This window comes from Lotus japonicus, chromosome 1 (assembly GCF_012489685.1).
Source record: "Lotus japonicus ecotype B-129 chromosome 1, LjGifu_v1.2".
Lineage (NCBI taxonomy): Eukaryota > Viridiplantae > Streptophyta > Magnoliopsida > Fabales > Fabaceae > Lotus > Lotus japonicus.
Genome location: NC_080041.1, coordinates 93,315,538 through 93,332,246, shown reverse-complemented (window position 1 = coordinate 93,332,246; position 16,709 = coordinate 93,315,538). Strand labels below are relative to the sequence as shown.

The 16,709-nt window shown below is 36.6% G+C and overlaps 1 protein-coding gene across 11 annotated transcripts; it reads left to right on the top strand.

Annotated features, from left to right (window-relative positions):
* The first annotated feature begins 863 nt into the window (after positions 1-863).
* On the top strand, positions 864-5,717 carry LOC130727911 (auxin-responsive protein IAA8-like). Of its 11 annotated transcripts, none has more exons than XR_009015469.1 (10): positions 864-959; positions 1,525-1,617; positions 1,721-1,869; positions 2,229-2,313; positions 2,416-2,519; positions 2,765-2,866; positions 3,349-3,414; positions 3,572-3,646; positions 3,910-4,169; positions 5,392-5,717. XR_009015469.1 is itself a non-coding variant. In XM_057579205.1 (10 exons), the coding sequence occupies exons 6-10, from the start codon at positions 2,777-2,779 to the stop codon at positions 5,073-5,075; spliced, it is 609 nt and encodes a 202-aa protein (XP_057435188.1). In that variant the 5' UTR covers positions 864-959; positions 1,525-1,617; positions 1,721-1,869; positions 2,229-2,313; positions 2,416-2,519; positions 2,765-2,776; the 3' UTR covers positions 5,076-5,717. The 11 variants fall into 11 exon arrangements, 5 of the variants coding, with proteins under 5 accessions (XP_057435188.1, XP_057435184.1, XP_057435187.1 ...); XM_057579205.1 differs by having other exon boundaries at positions 3,558-3,646; positions 4,972-5,717; XM_057579201.1 differs by having other exon boundaries at positions 2,765-3,272; positions 3,558-3,646; positions 4,972-5,717.
* Positions 5,718-16,709: the final 10,992 nt, after the last annotated feature.

Below are 16,709 nucleotides of genomic sequence, written 5' to 3'. Positions count from 1 at the left end.
AATGGAAAATTCCTAGAATTTTATAAGTACATAGATGATAATCGGATCTTCTGTGGATTATGCATGCTTGGATCAACTTTTATTTTCCTAATAATCAATTATGGCATCTAGAAACTACTCACAAATGCTTTGGAAACCTTCTATAATTGATTCTGAACCCAGAATCAATTATAAGTGTTGGGTTTGGTTCTGAGATGAATACGGAAAACGTTTTTCCGTATTCAATACGGAAAACCATGTTCCATACTGAATACGGAAAACCATTTTCCATATTCAATACGGAAACCTGTGATCCGTATTTACCCAGAAACGCCATTAACGACAATGAGCTATCGGCCCTAAACCCAAACCACATTCAAGACATTTCAGCCAACAATACCTCTACACAAGCAACAATCGACTACCCTAGGGTTCAATGATTAACATAATTTCAAGTTAAATGGGGAAAATCCAAAAATCCTTACCTCTAGGTTTCAATTCTGAGAATGGGGTTGTGAAGAGCTTTGATGGAGATGATGGAACCTTTCAAGTACACGGTTCAAGCAAGGGGAGCGACAGAGATCGAAGGTTGAAGAGGGGAGAAGAGCTTGGCAAAATACGGAAATGGGTTTGAAATGGGTTTGAATAAACCCTTGCCGGTTTACATACTAATATAATACGGATATTAAACTTCCGTATTCAATACGGAAATGTGTCTTCCGTATTCTATTAAAGGGGGGCGTTCCAGTAATTTCCCCACTTTAAGTGGGGCGGGGAGCCCCATAGGGGGGGCCAAACCCAACTCCCAAGTTTCTGCAGGTTTGATAACATTTTTGCCTTTCTTTCTTTAAATTATATAAGTGCATTGTGATTTTGAGATTGGGTGAGTTTGGTAACTGTTTTATGTGACTGTGTTTGTGTAAATGAGCATAAGGTGTTTGTTGGTTTGTCTGAACCAAGATTTTAGAGTGGAAATCAGGGTAATGATCTCTATGGTTGGGTTTGGCATTTCTGTCAGAAGCTACCCGATGGTGCACCATGAATCGGCGTCTCATTTTTGTTAACCATCAATCTTACTTCATTTAGTTGATAAAATAGTCATGCATGCTTTACGAAAAGAATTGTCATGATTGATGATGATATTAAATTTTACTGAATTTTCAATGAAATTATTGAGGGAACTTCTCTCATTTTGTTTTTTAATTTAACGTCTCTTTAACGTTTACTATAACAGAGCGGAGGTTAGTGTTTTTTTTCCAAACTGTAGGGGATGTTTGTGCCATTGGAGCATTGTAATTTCATTTCTATTTTCATCAGTTTATGCTGATTTTAGCTCTGTAACTACACTGGTTTCTTTCACCCCATTTCTGTTTGCTTGTGTTTTCCTGATTCCTGCTAGGTTTCTCTGCTAGATATCAGTTGATCTTAGCTCGACAAGAAATTTGGATTAGATTTAGTGTTGATTTGGTTGTTTTGGGTTTAGGTTTTGCTTGACATGATTTGGTGATTTAGATTCGCTGACTCAATATTGTTTGTTGATTTCAGGTTAGCAAAAGTACTGTTGGTGGTGTACAAATAGAGGAGCTTAGCATCCATGCTTTGTCGTGTGCACTGATAACTCGGGAGTACCAATAATAGGTGCCTCCGATAACTGGTGCCTCCCTTCAAACTTCGCATTTTGTAGTATTATTTGTCATGTCTTGATGTGGCTAATTGTTTTACTATCTCTTATGCAATGCAGAATCTGTGATATGATTTGTGCTCTGAATCACAAAGATTTTGGAGCATTCTATGTTCTTTGTTGGGTGTCTCCAAAACTTATACCCTCCCTGTCTAACATTGTATTGACTCTCTTCAAAGTTGCCTTTGATATGCACATTCATTTTGAAGGTAGAGATGTATCACCTTCAATATGGATACAGATCTTTGGAAAAATGAGAAGCATTTACTGTATACTTACTCACTCTTGAATAAGCTTTTAATTATTGCTGTGCTTTTATGCTCAATGATTCCATGCCTTGGTCTTTATTTATCCTAAAATTGAAGTTTTCATTTTTTTTTGCTTAAACTTTGTGTAAGTCCTAATCTTGAAATACTAAAACTTACTCAGATAACTTCCTTGGAAGTTCAATAATCACATATACTAATTCAACCAGGCCCAAGCAGTTAATGTTTACTACTTTTTATTGTGTTTTATGAACAGTCATTAATTTTCATTGTCCTAAATGATTGTTCTTTCTATTATGTAGCAACTGCTGCCAAAGTAAATCACTTCATATTGGTTTCTTCATTGAGAACAAACAAAGTTGCTTTCCTACAGCCATTCTCAAGAGAGTATGAAAGCTCTGTCATACACTAGCCATTGGATCATAGTGATATTAAATATTAATTACTCTAGGGCGGTCCTAATTATCTAATTACTCTATCACTCATCAGATCATGAGACTTGGATGAATGGAGCGTCTATTGATGCTTACAAGGAGACTCATAACATAACCCTGTTAACGGAAGATACTTAATTTGGGGGGCAGGTCCTTCAGGTATTCATCTCATAACATGTTCATGTGTGCAGCTATTTATTTAGAGGCTGATTGTTGCCTCTTTTGAATCATTATATATGTACTGGTATGGTGTGATTGATCTTTTGTGTGGCGCTAATTGTAAATATCTTTCTCTCTATCAATTCTTTCTTCTCTCAATCTAAAATTGTGACTGCATATTGATTTTCAACTTGGTGAGTAATTGTTACCCAAAAGCAAAAATAATTTATTCTTGTTCATTATAGGTTGCTGAACTCATGGCAGTCATGGCCAAGAGTAGTGACATTTCATATTGTGAAATAGTGGGCATGATTGCAGCGACAACTGCACCTCTAACTCCCATGCAGGTACTTCTTACAAAGATACCTTCTCAATGCCCTTATGTTTATTCACCCAAGGTTCTTCCTTAAATCTTCTATCCTAAATTTTAAAATCCTGGTTACTGTTCACGAGCCATTTTTTTTTTGGGACAACTACATTTTTCTTTTTTTTTCTCACACAACACAATGGCCCATGTGCTGATGGCCCATGTTGTCACACAATTGCATCACGGTCGACGTTGCAACACTTCCGTCATCACGCCGCCGGTGGCTTAGCCTTCCCCCTCCTACTCAGTTAGGTGCGTTCAGTCTGGATTGCTTGCATACGGATTCCGTCTCTGGCCAGGTTGTGACGCTTTTTTCGCCAGAAGCTCAAGGATTTGTGAAGAAAGGGTTTTGTCTCTATATGCAATCAGCAACAATCAGCAATTGCGTGGGTTGACACTCCCCAAGGCTCTTCGTCATCTTCCTTCATGCTGCCATTAACAGCTATTTAGTTTGCTTTACAGATGGATTCGGACCCCAATCTCAATTTCAATTTCAATTCAAATTATTTTGAAGGCTCCTACTATCCTGTAAGCAAAATTTCTCTCCTATAAATTCACCCTCCACCAAGTGTATTTTCGTGTGCTTGCTTCTGTGCTTTGAACTGAATTAGAGTCAAATTTACTTTAGTATCTTTCACTTATTTGGTTCTTTTCTGATTCTGATGCTGAAGAACTCTGTCTTAAGGGGATCAATAAGTGGAAATAGAAACAATCAATTGTATTTGCTGATCAAAATATTGGAAGCAAACAATAGTAACTGGTATGGGATCAAACTTTCTCTTCCAACCCATTTTTTCCAAAATCTGAAAGGATTATTTCACTTTCATTTGTGGTAATAAAAGTAATTCCAGCTGTTGGTAACTGAAGGCGCATTAACATTTTTTGATTTGTTATGTGTTAGTGTATGTATGTATTGATTAATTTGTTCTGAAGCCCTTTTAAAACTACTTGGTAAAATTGAAAATCCTCAAATGGCAAGGAACTCAAAGAACATTCATCTTTACTTTTTTGATGCACATACAGGAATGAAGAAGAAGAAAACCAATTGGTGAGGTGGCCACCAATTAAATCATGGAGAAAGAAAAAACTCCATCCTCAGCATCCTGTAGGAGGCCAGATAAGGAATGAGAGGATGCAAGCTAATGAAAATCAAAGCAGAGGATCAAACTCTTTATATGTCAAAGCTAACATGGAAGGTGTACCGGTAGGAAGGCTAATCAATTTCAGGGTTTTCAACTCTTATCAGACTCTTACAGACATGTTGGTTAGCATGTTCATTAGATGTAAGTGAGCTCACCACTAATTTTTTCAGTTTTCTCATGGAATTGTTGTGAAATACTCCTATATTTTAGTGTGTGTTTGAAATTTTTTCTACAATTAATTTGAAAGTTAGAATCAATTCTAGGAATCAGAGGCGCATGTGAGTAACTTCTGGATGTTAGAAATGATTGTGAAGTGTGGAGTTTGAGAAGTTATCACTACTGAGATTGATTCTTTTGTAAACTCAGCATGTCATTTGTCTGCAGTATGAGCAAAGAACAATTTAGCCTTCTTCGGCCCATCATTTTCTTCCACATGATTATCCTGCCAACACAATTTTCAAAGGTCATGAGATAACTAGCTTAATCTCTTGAACCTTCTTAAACGAGCAGCCACAGACAAAAGTTCCAGAAGTTTTGTACCTCTGGATCATATGAGCCCAGAGATTTAAATTACTCCAGCAAAGTTCTTTTGAAACTCTATATTTTAAGTTTTAATTTTATGCTTCTGAAACATAATTTCTCATTGCTTCTTTTCAGTTGGGAATCCTCATTTTTTAAAATATAGCTCTAGATTCCTACACTTATTATTTATCTGAAATCAACAGGAAGAGAGAAGGCAGCCAATGATTTAAGCACTGCATACTAAGCATTCTTAGGGGTTCTTTGTCATGCAATTGCACTGTCATAAATATTTAATGAATTTCATTCTATGTTATCATAGTCATGCCAAATAGTACCTTGGCTTATATGAATTTTTGTACATTGTACTTATCCAAAGCATAATTCTGAACGTCTAAGTCAAGTTTTAAACTTCCTGTGACAGGTATGATAAGAAATATTTACAGATGTGTAGCTCAACAATATAATCTAATAAACTTCTCTTTGTACTTTTATAGCAAGGTTAGCTGTCAAGTCTCAAATGTCTGATAATGGTTCCTATCACAAGATTGATTTACCAACATTCTGAATTAATTATTCATCAAAGTGATCATATATATGACATGAAAAAAATGTTAAATTACAAACTCTTGGATTTTTTTAAGAAATTGTGCTAGGATTAAGTACAAAACCAGATTGTGTCTGATCTATTTTTTCTTCTGTCTAGATTTGTTAGTCATTTTTGTGTGCTGAATCCATTTGTTTGACTAACTTAGTTCCATTCATGTGTTTTTATTTTCTGTTATCTTCTCCATTTTTATTTAAGTAGTTCAAAGTGTTGTTGAGTTGTATATTGTTCATGTAGGAAAAGGAGGACCCTTGAACACTTACCCCAACTTGGTTTTGATGTTCTGTGAAAAGGGACATTGGAACAATGCCTACAAGTTGATGAGAACCCTTTAAATCAAAATTGCTTCTTTATTTTTCACTTTAATTCTTAAATCCTTCAACATATTCTGTCCTTTTTTTTTTATCTAACTTTGGGCTGTGAATTTTTTCCCAATTAGTATGATGAGTATGCATTTATACTGCTATGTATGTTAGGGAAGTGAAGAAGACATTATAGACACAGAACAAGCTAATATTTGTTCTCTTTGACTTCTGCTCAATGAATATGCGGTGTGTATCCTACATAGTTTTAAGTTTCTTGTCTCATATATCTCCTGTTATTGGTCTATTATACTCCCTTCTTTTCCAGACTGTGATTGTGGTTGAGATAAAATTGAGGTTTGATCTTCTAATTTGAAATTTGTAGGTCTGTGTTTGACTGATATGAATTTGTATCACATGACAGTGGTAGACTGATCTAAATTTGTCTATAGGCATAGATGAATTTTTTTTTTGCAGTGAATGTGTTTCTCTGCACAAATAATGGTGTATGGTTGGCATATATTTTAATCAACTGTCATTGGTTTCAGTAAATGTACACAAATTGAAATTTCAAGTCAATCAAGGGTTTTATGCCTTCCATTGCCATTTGACATTTAGTTTTAATTCTATAAATTGTAAGAGTTGAATTAAACCCTCATCTTGGATGTGCAATTCTGATATATCTATGGAAGCCATCGTCATTCCCTACTCAAATTGAATTGTAGATTTATTCTTTCTTTAAAACAAAAGTAACTACATATATTCTAAAAGGTTTAAAAATTAAAACATAGTGCATGAGAATAAACATTTAGCATTTGATTATTAGATTAATGGAAATGAATTGTCACTGTAAAGAAGTTCTACCTTGATATACAATCACATTCTGTTACACAAAATCAAGCGATTAAATTTCTTTTTAATTTTAATTAATAAAAATAATTTTTTGATGTGGCAGAAATCAGTCAGATGTATGTGTAAAAGAATTTTACATTAGCTGTTCAACCACGATTTGAATTAGATGATATTAAAATTTGGTAATATATAATTTAAGATATTATTGTTTGAGTTTTAAATTGTATGTATAAAATATAATATTGTATGTATAATTTAATAATAAACATTTATAAATTATTACATATAATCTACGAATAACAAAATACTATCATGCGTCTCGATAATAAGCTTAAATTTCGTAATATAATAATTATAATTATAAAAATTAATGTTAAATTTGTATTATGCAGTTTATGAATTTATATTTTAAAATATAAAACTAGAACATAGAAATCAATATTACATTGTATTCTTTGACATATTAATTTTAAATTCTAAAAGGACTAGAGTTAAATTTCATAACATAATTATAGGTTTTTTTATTAAACAAATTATAAGTTTATAATAATGGAAGTTAATACTACTTTATATTATGCAACATATTAATTTTAATTTTAAATACTATAAAAGGATCTGTGTGATCATCTGTGTAATTATTATGTTTTGGTATTTAATTTTATCTCTTGCATATTCTAATATCATATGTGACATTATTCATATTATGTTATAGCTCTTAATTTTAGTTATTTAACCGCGTATGTTCAATCAGTTGCTGTATATAAAATTCAATGAGTCATAAAACCAGATAAAATTACGTATGAAGGCTCCGTGCATCGCACGGGTCTCAATCCTAGTATTTTACATTCGAAGAAATTCCTTTGTGTTAAAGACTTCCTGGAGTAGGGGATTGTGTATCATCTACACGTAGCTAAAGGTCACCAGAGCATCATGGTAATTATGCTTGCCAATTTAATTTCACTTCACGTTTTCTTGTTAAATTTGAACCTGCACCTCAGGTTTTAACTGCTTTAAAATGTATATCCATGTTACAAATTGTGGTTATAGATAGGAAAGAGACAAGTTATTTATGCATAGAAATTTCAGTGGTGTGATAAGAAGAGATAGTCTTATGTAGCTGTCCCTCCCTGTGGTCTAACTGAAATTTTGTCAACGGTATTTTTGGTTAATAAATTGGACAAGGATGGAATTAGTCTTCCGGGTTTTGAGACAAGAAGTTGGTTTCTTCTAAACTTGCTACTCTTCTTCTCTTTACAATATAAAGATCAAAATCCAAATTTCATTAACGTTCCAATCAAGTTAGTTTTTTCAGTTTCTCGATCTCCTTCCAAGCCTTATATTCTGTATTCACTATATTTCTCAACCTTGCAAGGTAGTAGGACTCACATTTCTACTGTGTTGTTAGTCACGGATCACAAAAAATAGTGGAAAGACAAAAATCTGCTATCTTTAGGAAATGTTAGTAAATCAATCTCTCATCTGGATTCGAATCTGGAACCCTTCACCCCACCCAACCCAACCCTTATGTCCATAGTTCTTACCACTTGAGCTATCATTCGGAAATATTTTTCCAATTATGTGCATGTTCTAAGTGATTTATGTGTGTTTATGATTCTTCTAGCTACACAAATGAATATGATGTATTTTTTTTTTAAATAATAATCATGATGTAGTTATATACGTTCACTTATTATTTTATTGTTGTTTGATTTGTGTGCGTTTATGATTTTGGGTAATCTTTTTTTTTGAACGGAATTTTTGGGTAATCAATTAGTTTGATTTCACACGCAAATATACTAAAAAAAAAATCATAAACACATCGATTTTTGTTCATCTCTGGTTCTTGGGAATTAGATTTTCCACCCCCTCATTTAGAATTGCCACCCCATTTAAAAGTGGGGAAAAACCAAAATTGTCCCTCCGTGTTTTACTCCGGAGGTTGAACATTCAGACTCATCCAGAACTTCAACTTTCGGACTCTGTTAATATTAGAACAGAATTCAGATTCACTTTTAGAACAGAACAAAACATCAACACTCGGAGCTCTCAAGACGTGCGACCCAGAAGCGACACTGAGGTACCCAAGTCTGTTTGTCCCATGTTATTGTCACTGCATTTTCATGTTTAGGTTTTTGTGACAGTATCTGGTTTGAGAGATCCGAATCTTGAAGTTTCATATTAATCCAGTACAACAACTCTCGGATGTCTTAAAAAGGGGGTGGCAAATTTTATTATCAACCAGTCCGAACCTTAAAGTCCTGGAGAGATCCGAAACTTATAGTCCTGGATCACTATCACTCTTACCAGATGCAGTATTGTTATTTTGCTTTACTTTTCAAATGCTTAAATTGGATTATGTATTGTAATTTTGTTTAAATTGTATTATGTAACTTTTCAATTTTAAAGTCATGTTATTTTTGCTGCAGTTGGACTAAAGTCATGTTATTTTAACTGTAATTAAAGCTTCTGAACCTATGGCTTTGTTTGGATTGATGGAGGAGGAGGGAGTGGAGTGGAAGGGAGGGGATGGAGAGATAGGTCCATTGTTTGGTTTATTTAAAATAGGGTGGAAGGGAGTGGTAAGTAATGGGCCAACATCCATCATGCTCCATTACATTCCATCAGATTTGCTCCCCCCCAAATTGGATGGAAAGGAATGGAAAGGAAAATTGGTCACTTAATTAAATTATGAAAATACCATTCTACCCATGGTAACCTCCATTCATAACTTCTCCTAGTTGGTGCCCTAATTTTCTCTCATCAGTCATCACGTAACAAAATCTGGCGGCAGATGACAAAAGCTTCCCGCCTTTTACCTTGATAATACTCTTTCACCCATTCCCAATTGCTGCCATCGTTGTTTGCTCCTTCTCTTGGCTTTTCCCTTTGCCCTGCAATTGCTCTCTGCTGCAATCTTTTCCCTTGGCAAGGTGTGTTTTTTTTGCTCTACTTATGAATGGCATTCCAATCCAGTTTATTGCTTAAACTTCATCTGAATTTTCCTGCGAGTAGGATATGTTTCTGATCTTGTGTTGGTGTGGCCTCTTCTTGAGCTGTACCCTGTTGTGTTCTGTCTCAAGGCTTGTCTCTGATCTGTTTTTTTGCTTTTAGTCTTGCTGTTAGTTTTATTGCAGAATTAGAATTGCTGCAGAACTAGATTGGGTACTGTATATATTGTAATTTTGGGTTGAGGGGTCCCTAGCTTCTCTTTTATTTATATATGACATGACATTGGCTTACCAAAAAAAACTTGGAGTCCTATACAGATGAATTATAAATCTGGTTTGCTAGAGAGATTGATGAATTACACAAATATGTCACTTGCCATTTAATCTTTGGCTATTTAAGTATAAAAGTATTGCGTGGAAAAGTGCTGTGATGGATTATTGAGTGGAAATTTGCCATCTAACTTTAGCAAAGAGGAAAAGTCTTGTCGCATGATGCCTAGGTGACTTGTCTTTGGTTTATAGCTTTTGAACAAATATATGATGGGAGCTATAGCAAGAAGTATTATAATTTGGGTATAAAATTTGATTCATATACTGTATATATTGTCTCCAATATATTGTCTCCAGTTTAATTGGTGGCTGCTGATGTTATAGTTTGCGTGCTCAAGTGTTTGTTGTTTGTGCCTCTTGATGGATCCTTTTTAGCTGCGTGGAGTGTGCTCCTACTCTTTCTTTCCTGCTTTCTGTCCTGTTTTTTTTCTTTGGTAGCTGTAGCTTGTTTTTCTTCTTGTAGCCTAGTTTTTGTCCCTGTACTTTGTCTTGGCAGCAACAAAACTAACATGAAAACAAACCAAAATTCTTTGTAGCCCTGTAGATTTCTCTGTACAGCATAATCAGCTTCCCCCATTTAACGCCTCTAAGTTTTTTTATCATTCTTTGTAGTCTAAGAAGAATTATAACTTATGTTTCTGTTTTTTTTAGCTATTTTGGCTTTGTTCCTTTACTTTTTCATGTTTGATGCAGTATAAAGCATGATATTGCTCTTTTCCCCTTTAAATTCTGTTATGTATACTATGGATACAATTGATCTAGCTAACGTCTTTATGAGCAAATAAGAAATCCACTTGAAAGAGAAACAATTTCAACTTCAGAGAGTGAAATGGGAAGGAGAGAGGGAGTAGTATCCATCTTAGCTAGAATGTTTTGGAAATTTTCAATGGGTAAATGGTCACATTGGTCCCTGGATGTTCGCACCGACTTCAGAATCGTCCCTGGATGAATTTTATTAGGCTTGCGGTCCCCAGATGTGGAAAAAAATAGTCATATTAGTCCCTAACGTTAAAATCCCCTAACGTCCGTTAACCCAATTAATAAAAGTTAACATTATCTTTCTAATTTTCTTTGACTTTGGTCCCTTTCTTCTTTCTTCCACCCTCTTCACCCCCTTCTTCCATCATTTTCACCAAAATCCACCCCCCATCATGCTTCAGAAACCCAGAAAGTTGGGTTTGTGGGTTTACGTTTTGGGTTTCCGACCCTAACAACATTGCCGCCGCATTCTCTTGTTCCCACCGGCCACAATCCAGATTTTGTTCTCTCTCTCTACCCGTGAAGCAAATTCAATGTTACTCTAAAGAAAAGCAAAAACAAATTCAGATCTGGTTTGCTAGTAAATCCACAGCTTCCTTCAACACAGCCTCCAACACGTCAGGCTTCTCCGCCTCCGCCATGGTCAACCAGTTCCTCCACCTCTACCTCCCTCAACTGATTCCTCTCACGCTGCAAAACATATATATGGACGAGGTCACCTCCCTGATCTTCAAACCTGCAACCCAGATCCTACTCTCAACCGGAGAACTCGCCGGCGACACCGTCACCAGAACCAAAATCAAAACCCGGGCACAAAGCAGAGAGAGAGACATAGAGAGAGCGAGAGACACGCAGATGTGGACGAGGTCCTGCTCGGTGGCTGTGGTTGAGCCTGGGAAGTCGAGGAGAGAGTTGATGCAGAGAATATGTTTTGAAGAGAAAATGGGTTTTGTGGGTGGAGAAGAGAAGAAGCAGATCTGGGTTTTGTGAAGTGAAGAAGCTCAAGGCAGTTTTTGATTTTAATTATTGATTGAGCTCCACATGTTAGGGTGAATTGTAACAGTGAAACAACCCATACATCGTCTAATATTTTAATGTTACTCACAAACCCAACTTGGGAGAGAAGGAGGGTAAATTTGGTGTTAAATCTGAGTTGGGTTTGTGTTAAATCTTGGAGAGAAGGTTTGGGCATGGTTGGTTGAAGAAGGAGAAGAAGAGTGTTGATGATGATGATATGAAAAAAAAGAAAAAAAAAGGGGAATGAGTTGATGAAGAAGGGGAGGAGTTTTTGGTGAAGATGATGGAAGAAGGGGATGAAGATGAATAAAGTGAAGATGAACAAGATGAAGATGAAGGAAGTGAAGATTGTGGGTTTACATTCTGGGTTTCTGAAGCATGATGGGGGTGGGTTTTGGTGAAAATGATGGAAGAAGGGGGTGAAGAGGGTGGAAGAAAGAAGAAAGGGACCAAAGTGAATAATGTTGACTTTTATTAATTGGGTTAACGGACGTTAGGGGATTTTAACTTCAGGGACTAATATGACTATTTTTTGCCACATCTGGGGACCGCGAGCCTAATAAAATTCATTCAGGGACGATTCTGAAGTCGGTGCGAACATCCAGGGACTAATGTGACCATTTACCCAATTTTCAATTGCTTTTTCAGCAGTTTGTCTTTTATTTTAAAATAAGGGTAATATAGGAGTAATAAAAATTATAACTCATTTCGCTCCGTCCATTATCCAAACAATGCAGTGGTAACTTTGTTCCGCTCCGTCATAAAATATCCAAACAATGGAATGAAATTTTTATTCCATTCCGCTCCGCTCCATTCCATTCCATTATATTCCATTCCGCTCCGCTCCATTATGTTCCATCAATCCAAACGAAGCCTATAACTCTCGGACTAGTCCAAAACATCAACAGCTGGACTGATATAGAGGTTTAAAAGGCGCAATTCTAAATGATGGGGTGGGAAATCTAATTCCCCTAATTCTTCCTTCGCCGCTCAGAAAAGTCAAACCAGCTCCTTTCCCCATAGCCAGCTACTCCATGGACAATCTAAGCTTCTCCGGTCACGATCGTGCCAAAACCGACGCCGTACTCACAGAGGAAACAACCGCCACCAAGAGGCAAAAGCAGCAGCAGTGTGAAATATTAGAGTGTTCAAGGATTGATACAAAACAGAAGCAAGAGTTCAGGGACTCCTTTGTAATAATTAGTAGTTAGTTAAGCCAGCTGTCAAAGTTTGTTAGGGTAGTTATAACTACAATTAGTTAAGAGTTTACTATATATAAATAGTGTTAGCACAAACACTCTCTGTAATCAGAATATTCATTTTACAAGATTCAATACAGTTTCTTCTTCTTCTTCATTGAGCTTCTTCTGCAAGCTAGGTTGAGATTTCTGTTATGGTATCAAGAGCAAAATCATCTTAGAGCTTCCGCAATCTGCAACAATGGTGAATCGCCAGAACCAGAATCAAAACGCTGTTCCTCATGTGGTGCTCGATCCTACTCAGAATCCAGCATCACCTTACTACATACATTCAAGCGATAATCCTGCAGCAACGATGGTGAATCCACCTCTGAATGGCAAGAATTACAACGCTTGGGCGAGATCGATGAAGCGTGCGCTGGTCGCGAAGAACAAGTTTCGATTCGTCAGCGGTGAAATTCCAGTACCAGCAGCAACCGATGCAAACTTTGAGGCTTGGGAACGCTGCAATAGCTTGATCCATTCATGGATCCTTAATTCGGTAACGACTTCTATAGCAAACAGTATAGTTTTTCTTGAAAATGCTTCTGATGCTTGGAGAGACCTGCGAGATCGGTTTTCTCAAGGAGATCTAGTTAGAATTTCTGAATTGCATAATGAAATCAGTAATTTGAAACAAAATTCAAATTCTGTGAGTGAGTATTACACTGAGTTGAAGATACTTTTGGAGGAATTAGAGCATTATCGTCCAATTCCACAATGTAGATGCACTGTTCCTTGTAGATGTGATGCAATTGAAAGTGTGAAGCTGTTTAGAGAACAAGATAATGCTATCAGATTTCTTTTAGGGCTGAATGATAGCTTTGGAGTGGTGAAATCACAGATTTTGATGAGTCATCCTTTACCATCACTAGCTAAGGTTGTTTCCCTAGCTACACAGCATGAGAGGCAAACTGAGACAGAGGAGAAAGGAGATTCATTGGCAATAGTGAATGCAGCAGAAGGAAAGAAACCACCATATGGAAAAGGTCAATTTGGTGGTTCTTCCTACAGAAACACAGGAAAATTTTGTACTCATTGTAAGAAGCCAGGACACACTGTTGAGATATGCTATAGGCTACATGGATATCCAACTACTTTTAATTCCAGAAATAGTACAAGTCATGTCAACAATACATCCAGAAATTCAGATTCTACTGATGATCCAGATGAGGATGATGTTTACTCACAAAGAGGAGTTGAAGAACCTTTTACTGCAGATCAGTACAAAAGAATCCTAGACATGATTCAGCATGTCACTACAGCTTCAAAGAAAGGATCAGAAAATGGTGGTGCTACTGTGAATGGTAGTGCTTCTGTAAATCATGTGGTGAAGGCTATTACTTGCGAAGGAAATGCTGCAGGACATGGTAATCCTATTGCTCTATCTTGTTTTCAACATTATGATAGTAGAGATTGGATTATAGACTCAGGTGCAAGTGACCATATATGTTTTGATAAAATGTCTTTTAACACAATCACTGAAGTGAAACCAATTAGTGTTAAGCTGCCTAATGGTACTATCATCAAAACATGCTATGCTGGAACTGTTAGAATCACACAAACTATTCTCTTGACACATGTCCTTTTCGTTCCTGAATTCACATACAATTTAGTCTCAGTACATAAGCTAGCAAAGGAACATGGTGTTGATGTGATATTTGGTAAATTTCACTGTTTTGTTCAGGAAGTGCAAACCCAGAGGAGGATTGGTTTGGGTAGTTTGCAGCCTGATGAACTCTATCACCTTGTAGTTAGTAGTTCTTCTAGTACCTGTTTTTCAATTCAGCATAGTTCTACTTCAGAAATAAATGACTTTGGTCATATTATCCCACCTGGTGCTTTATGGCACTTCAGGTTAGGACACTTATCTCATGATAGACTACTTGCTTTACACACTGTACAAAATTCCATTAGTGTCAGTAAGTCAATTGTGTGTGATGTTTGCCACTTGGCAAAACAAAAGAGAAAAATGTTCACTGTCAGTGTTAGTAAAGCACAAAAATGTTTTGACCTGGTTCATATGGATATTTGGGGTCCTCTTGCTCAAGCTTCTGTTCACAATCACAAGTATTTTCTTACTGTTCTGGATGATTATAGCCGATTTGTTTGGGTTGTATTACTCAATAACAAGGGTGAGGTTCAGCAGCAAGTGAAGAATTTCATCACATTAGTTAAAACTCAGTTTGGACAGACAGTAAAAGCTATAAGAAGTGACAATGGGCCAGAATTTCTTCTTCCTGCATTCTACTCTGCTCAGGGAATTGTTCATCAGAAATCTTGTGTGAGTACCCCTCAGCAGAATGGGAGGGTTGAGAGGAAGCATCAGCATATTCTCAATATAGCAAGAACTTTATTGTTTCAGTCCAAACTACCCAAGAAGATGTGGTGTTACTCTGTGTTGCATGCTGTATTCCTTATGAATAGGATACCAAGTAAGCTCTTGAAGAACAAGTCACCATATGAGTTGTTATATAGAGAGGCAGTGGATCTGGAAATGATGAAGGTTTTTGGATCACTTTGTTTTGCTACTACTCTTACAAATAACAGATCCAAATTAGATCCAAGGGCTAGGAAATGCATTTTCTTGGGATACAAGCAAGGAATGAAAGGGTATGTCTTGATGGATCTTATAACACAAGAAATTTTTATCTCAAGAGATGTTATTTTTCATGAGCATGTGTTGCCTTACAAAGGTTCAAATTCACCTGCTTGGACTTGTCTTGATTTACAAACACAAGCAGAGTCTACAGCTGACAAACTGAATGTTGCCTCAGAAATTCAATCAGCAAAAGGAGATGCGAGTGTGTCAACTCCATGTGCTTCTATTGAAGATGGAGTGCAACATGAGATGCCTTCAGGTGCTTCCATTGAAGATGAAATCCCTAACACTCAGACAGTAGATGAAATTCCTCAACCTGGTTCAATCACAGCTGAAGGCGAGGTTGAAGTTAGAAGATCCACAAGACCACTTAAAAGACCTGTCCATTTGGCAAATTTTCAATTCAGTGCTTTACCTATTCGCAGCAGCACTGCTCACAGTATTGTTCGTCATTATTCTGATGAGAGGCTGTCTACTGCACACAAAGCTTATGCTCTCAACATTGCCCCTGATCAGGAGCCTTCTACTTTTGCAGAAGCAAACAAAGATTTACACTGGAGAGAAGCCATGCAAGCAGAAATCAAAGCACTTGAGAAGAATGGTACTTGGAAATTGGTAGATTTACCAGAAGGAGTAAAACCAATAGGAAACAAATGGGTTTACAGGGTTAAAAGGAATGCCGATGGGACTCTTGCCAGGTATAAAGCAAGGTTAGTAGCAAAGGGTTACAATCAGGTGGAAGGCTTGGATTACTTTGACACTTTTTCACCAGTGGCAAAGCTAACTACAGTAAGAGTAATTTTAGCCTTAGCAGCTTCTCAGAATTGGCATCTCCATCAGCTTGATGTAGACAATGCCTTCTTACATGGCAATTTAGATGAAGATGTGTATATGACTATACCAGCAGGGGTGCCTTCAGTAAAGCCAAATCAAGTTTGCAAATTATTAAAATCCCTATATGGACTTAAGCAGGCTAGTAGGAAGTGGTATGAAAAATTGTCAGCTCATCTAGAAACTCTTGGTTTTAAACAAACTGCATCAGATCATTCTCTTTTTGTTAAATTCCAAGGCTCTTCTTTCACAGGCTTGCTGGTATATGTAGATGATGTGATACTATTTGGTAACACTGTGACTGAATTCCAGTTAGTCAAAGATTCACTTCATCAAGCTTTTGGAATCAAGGATCTAGGAGTGTTGAAGTATTTCCTTGGTCTTGAAGTTGCACATTCTACTTCAGGAATTTCTCTTTGTCAGAGAAAATATTGTCTTGACTTACTTCAAGAAACAGGAACTTTAGGAAGTAAGCCAGTTGCTACACCACTTGATCCTTCTATCAGATTGTCTCAAGAACAAGGAAAGCCATATGATGATCCAGCTGCTTACAGACGACTAGTGGGAAGGCTTTTGTATCTCACTACTACTAGGCCTGATATTTCACATGCAACACAGCAGCTCAGTCAGTACATGAGTAATCCTATGGATGGACATTTCAAGGCTGCACAGAGGG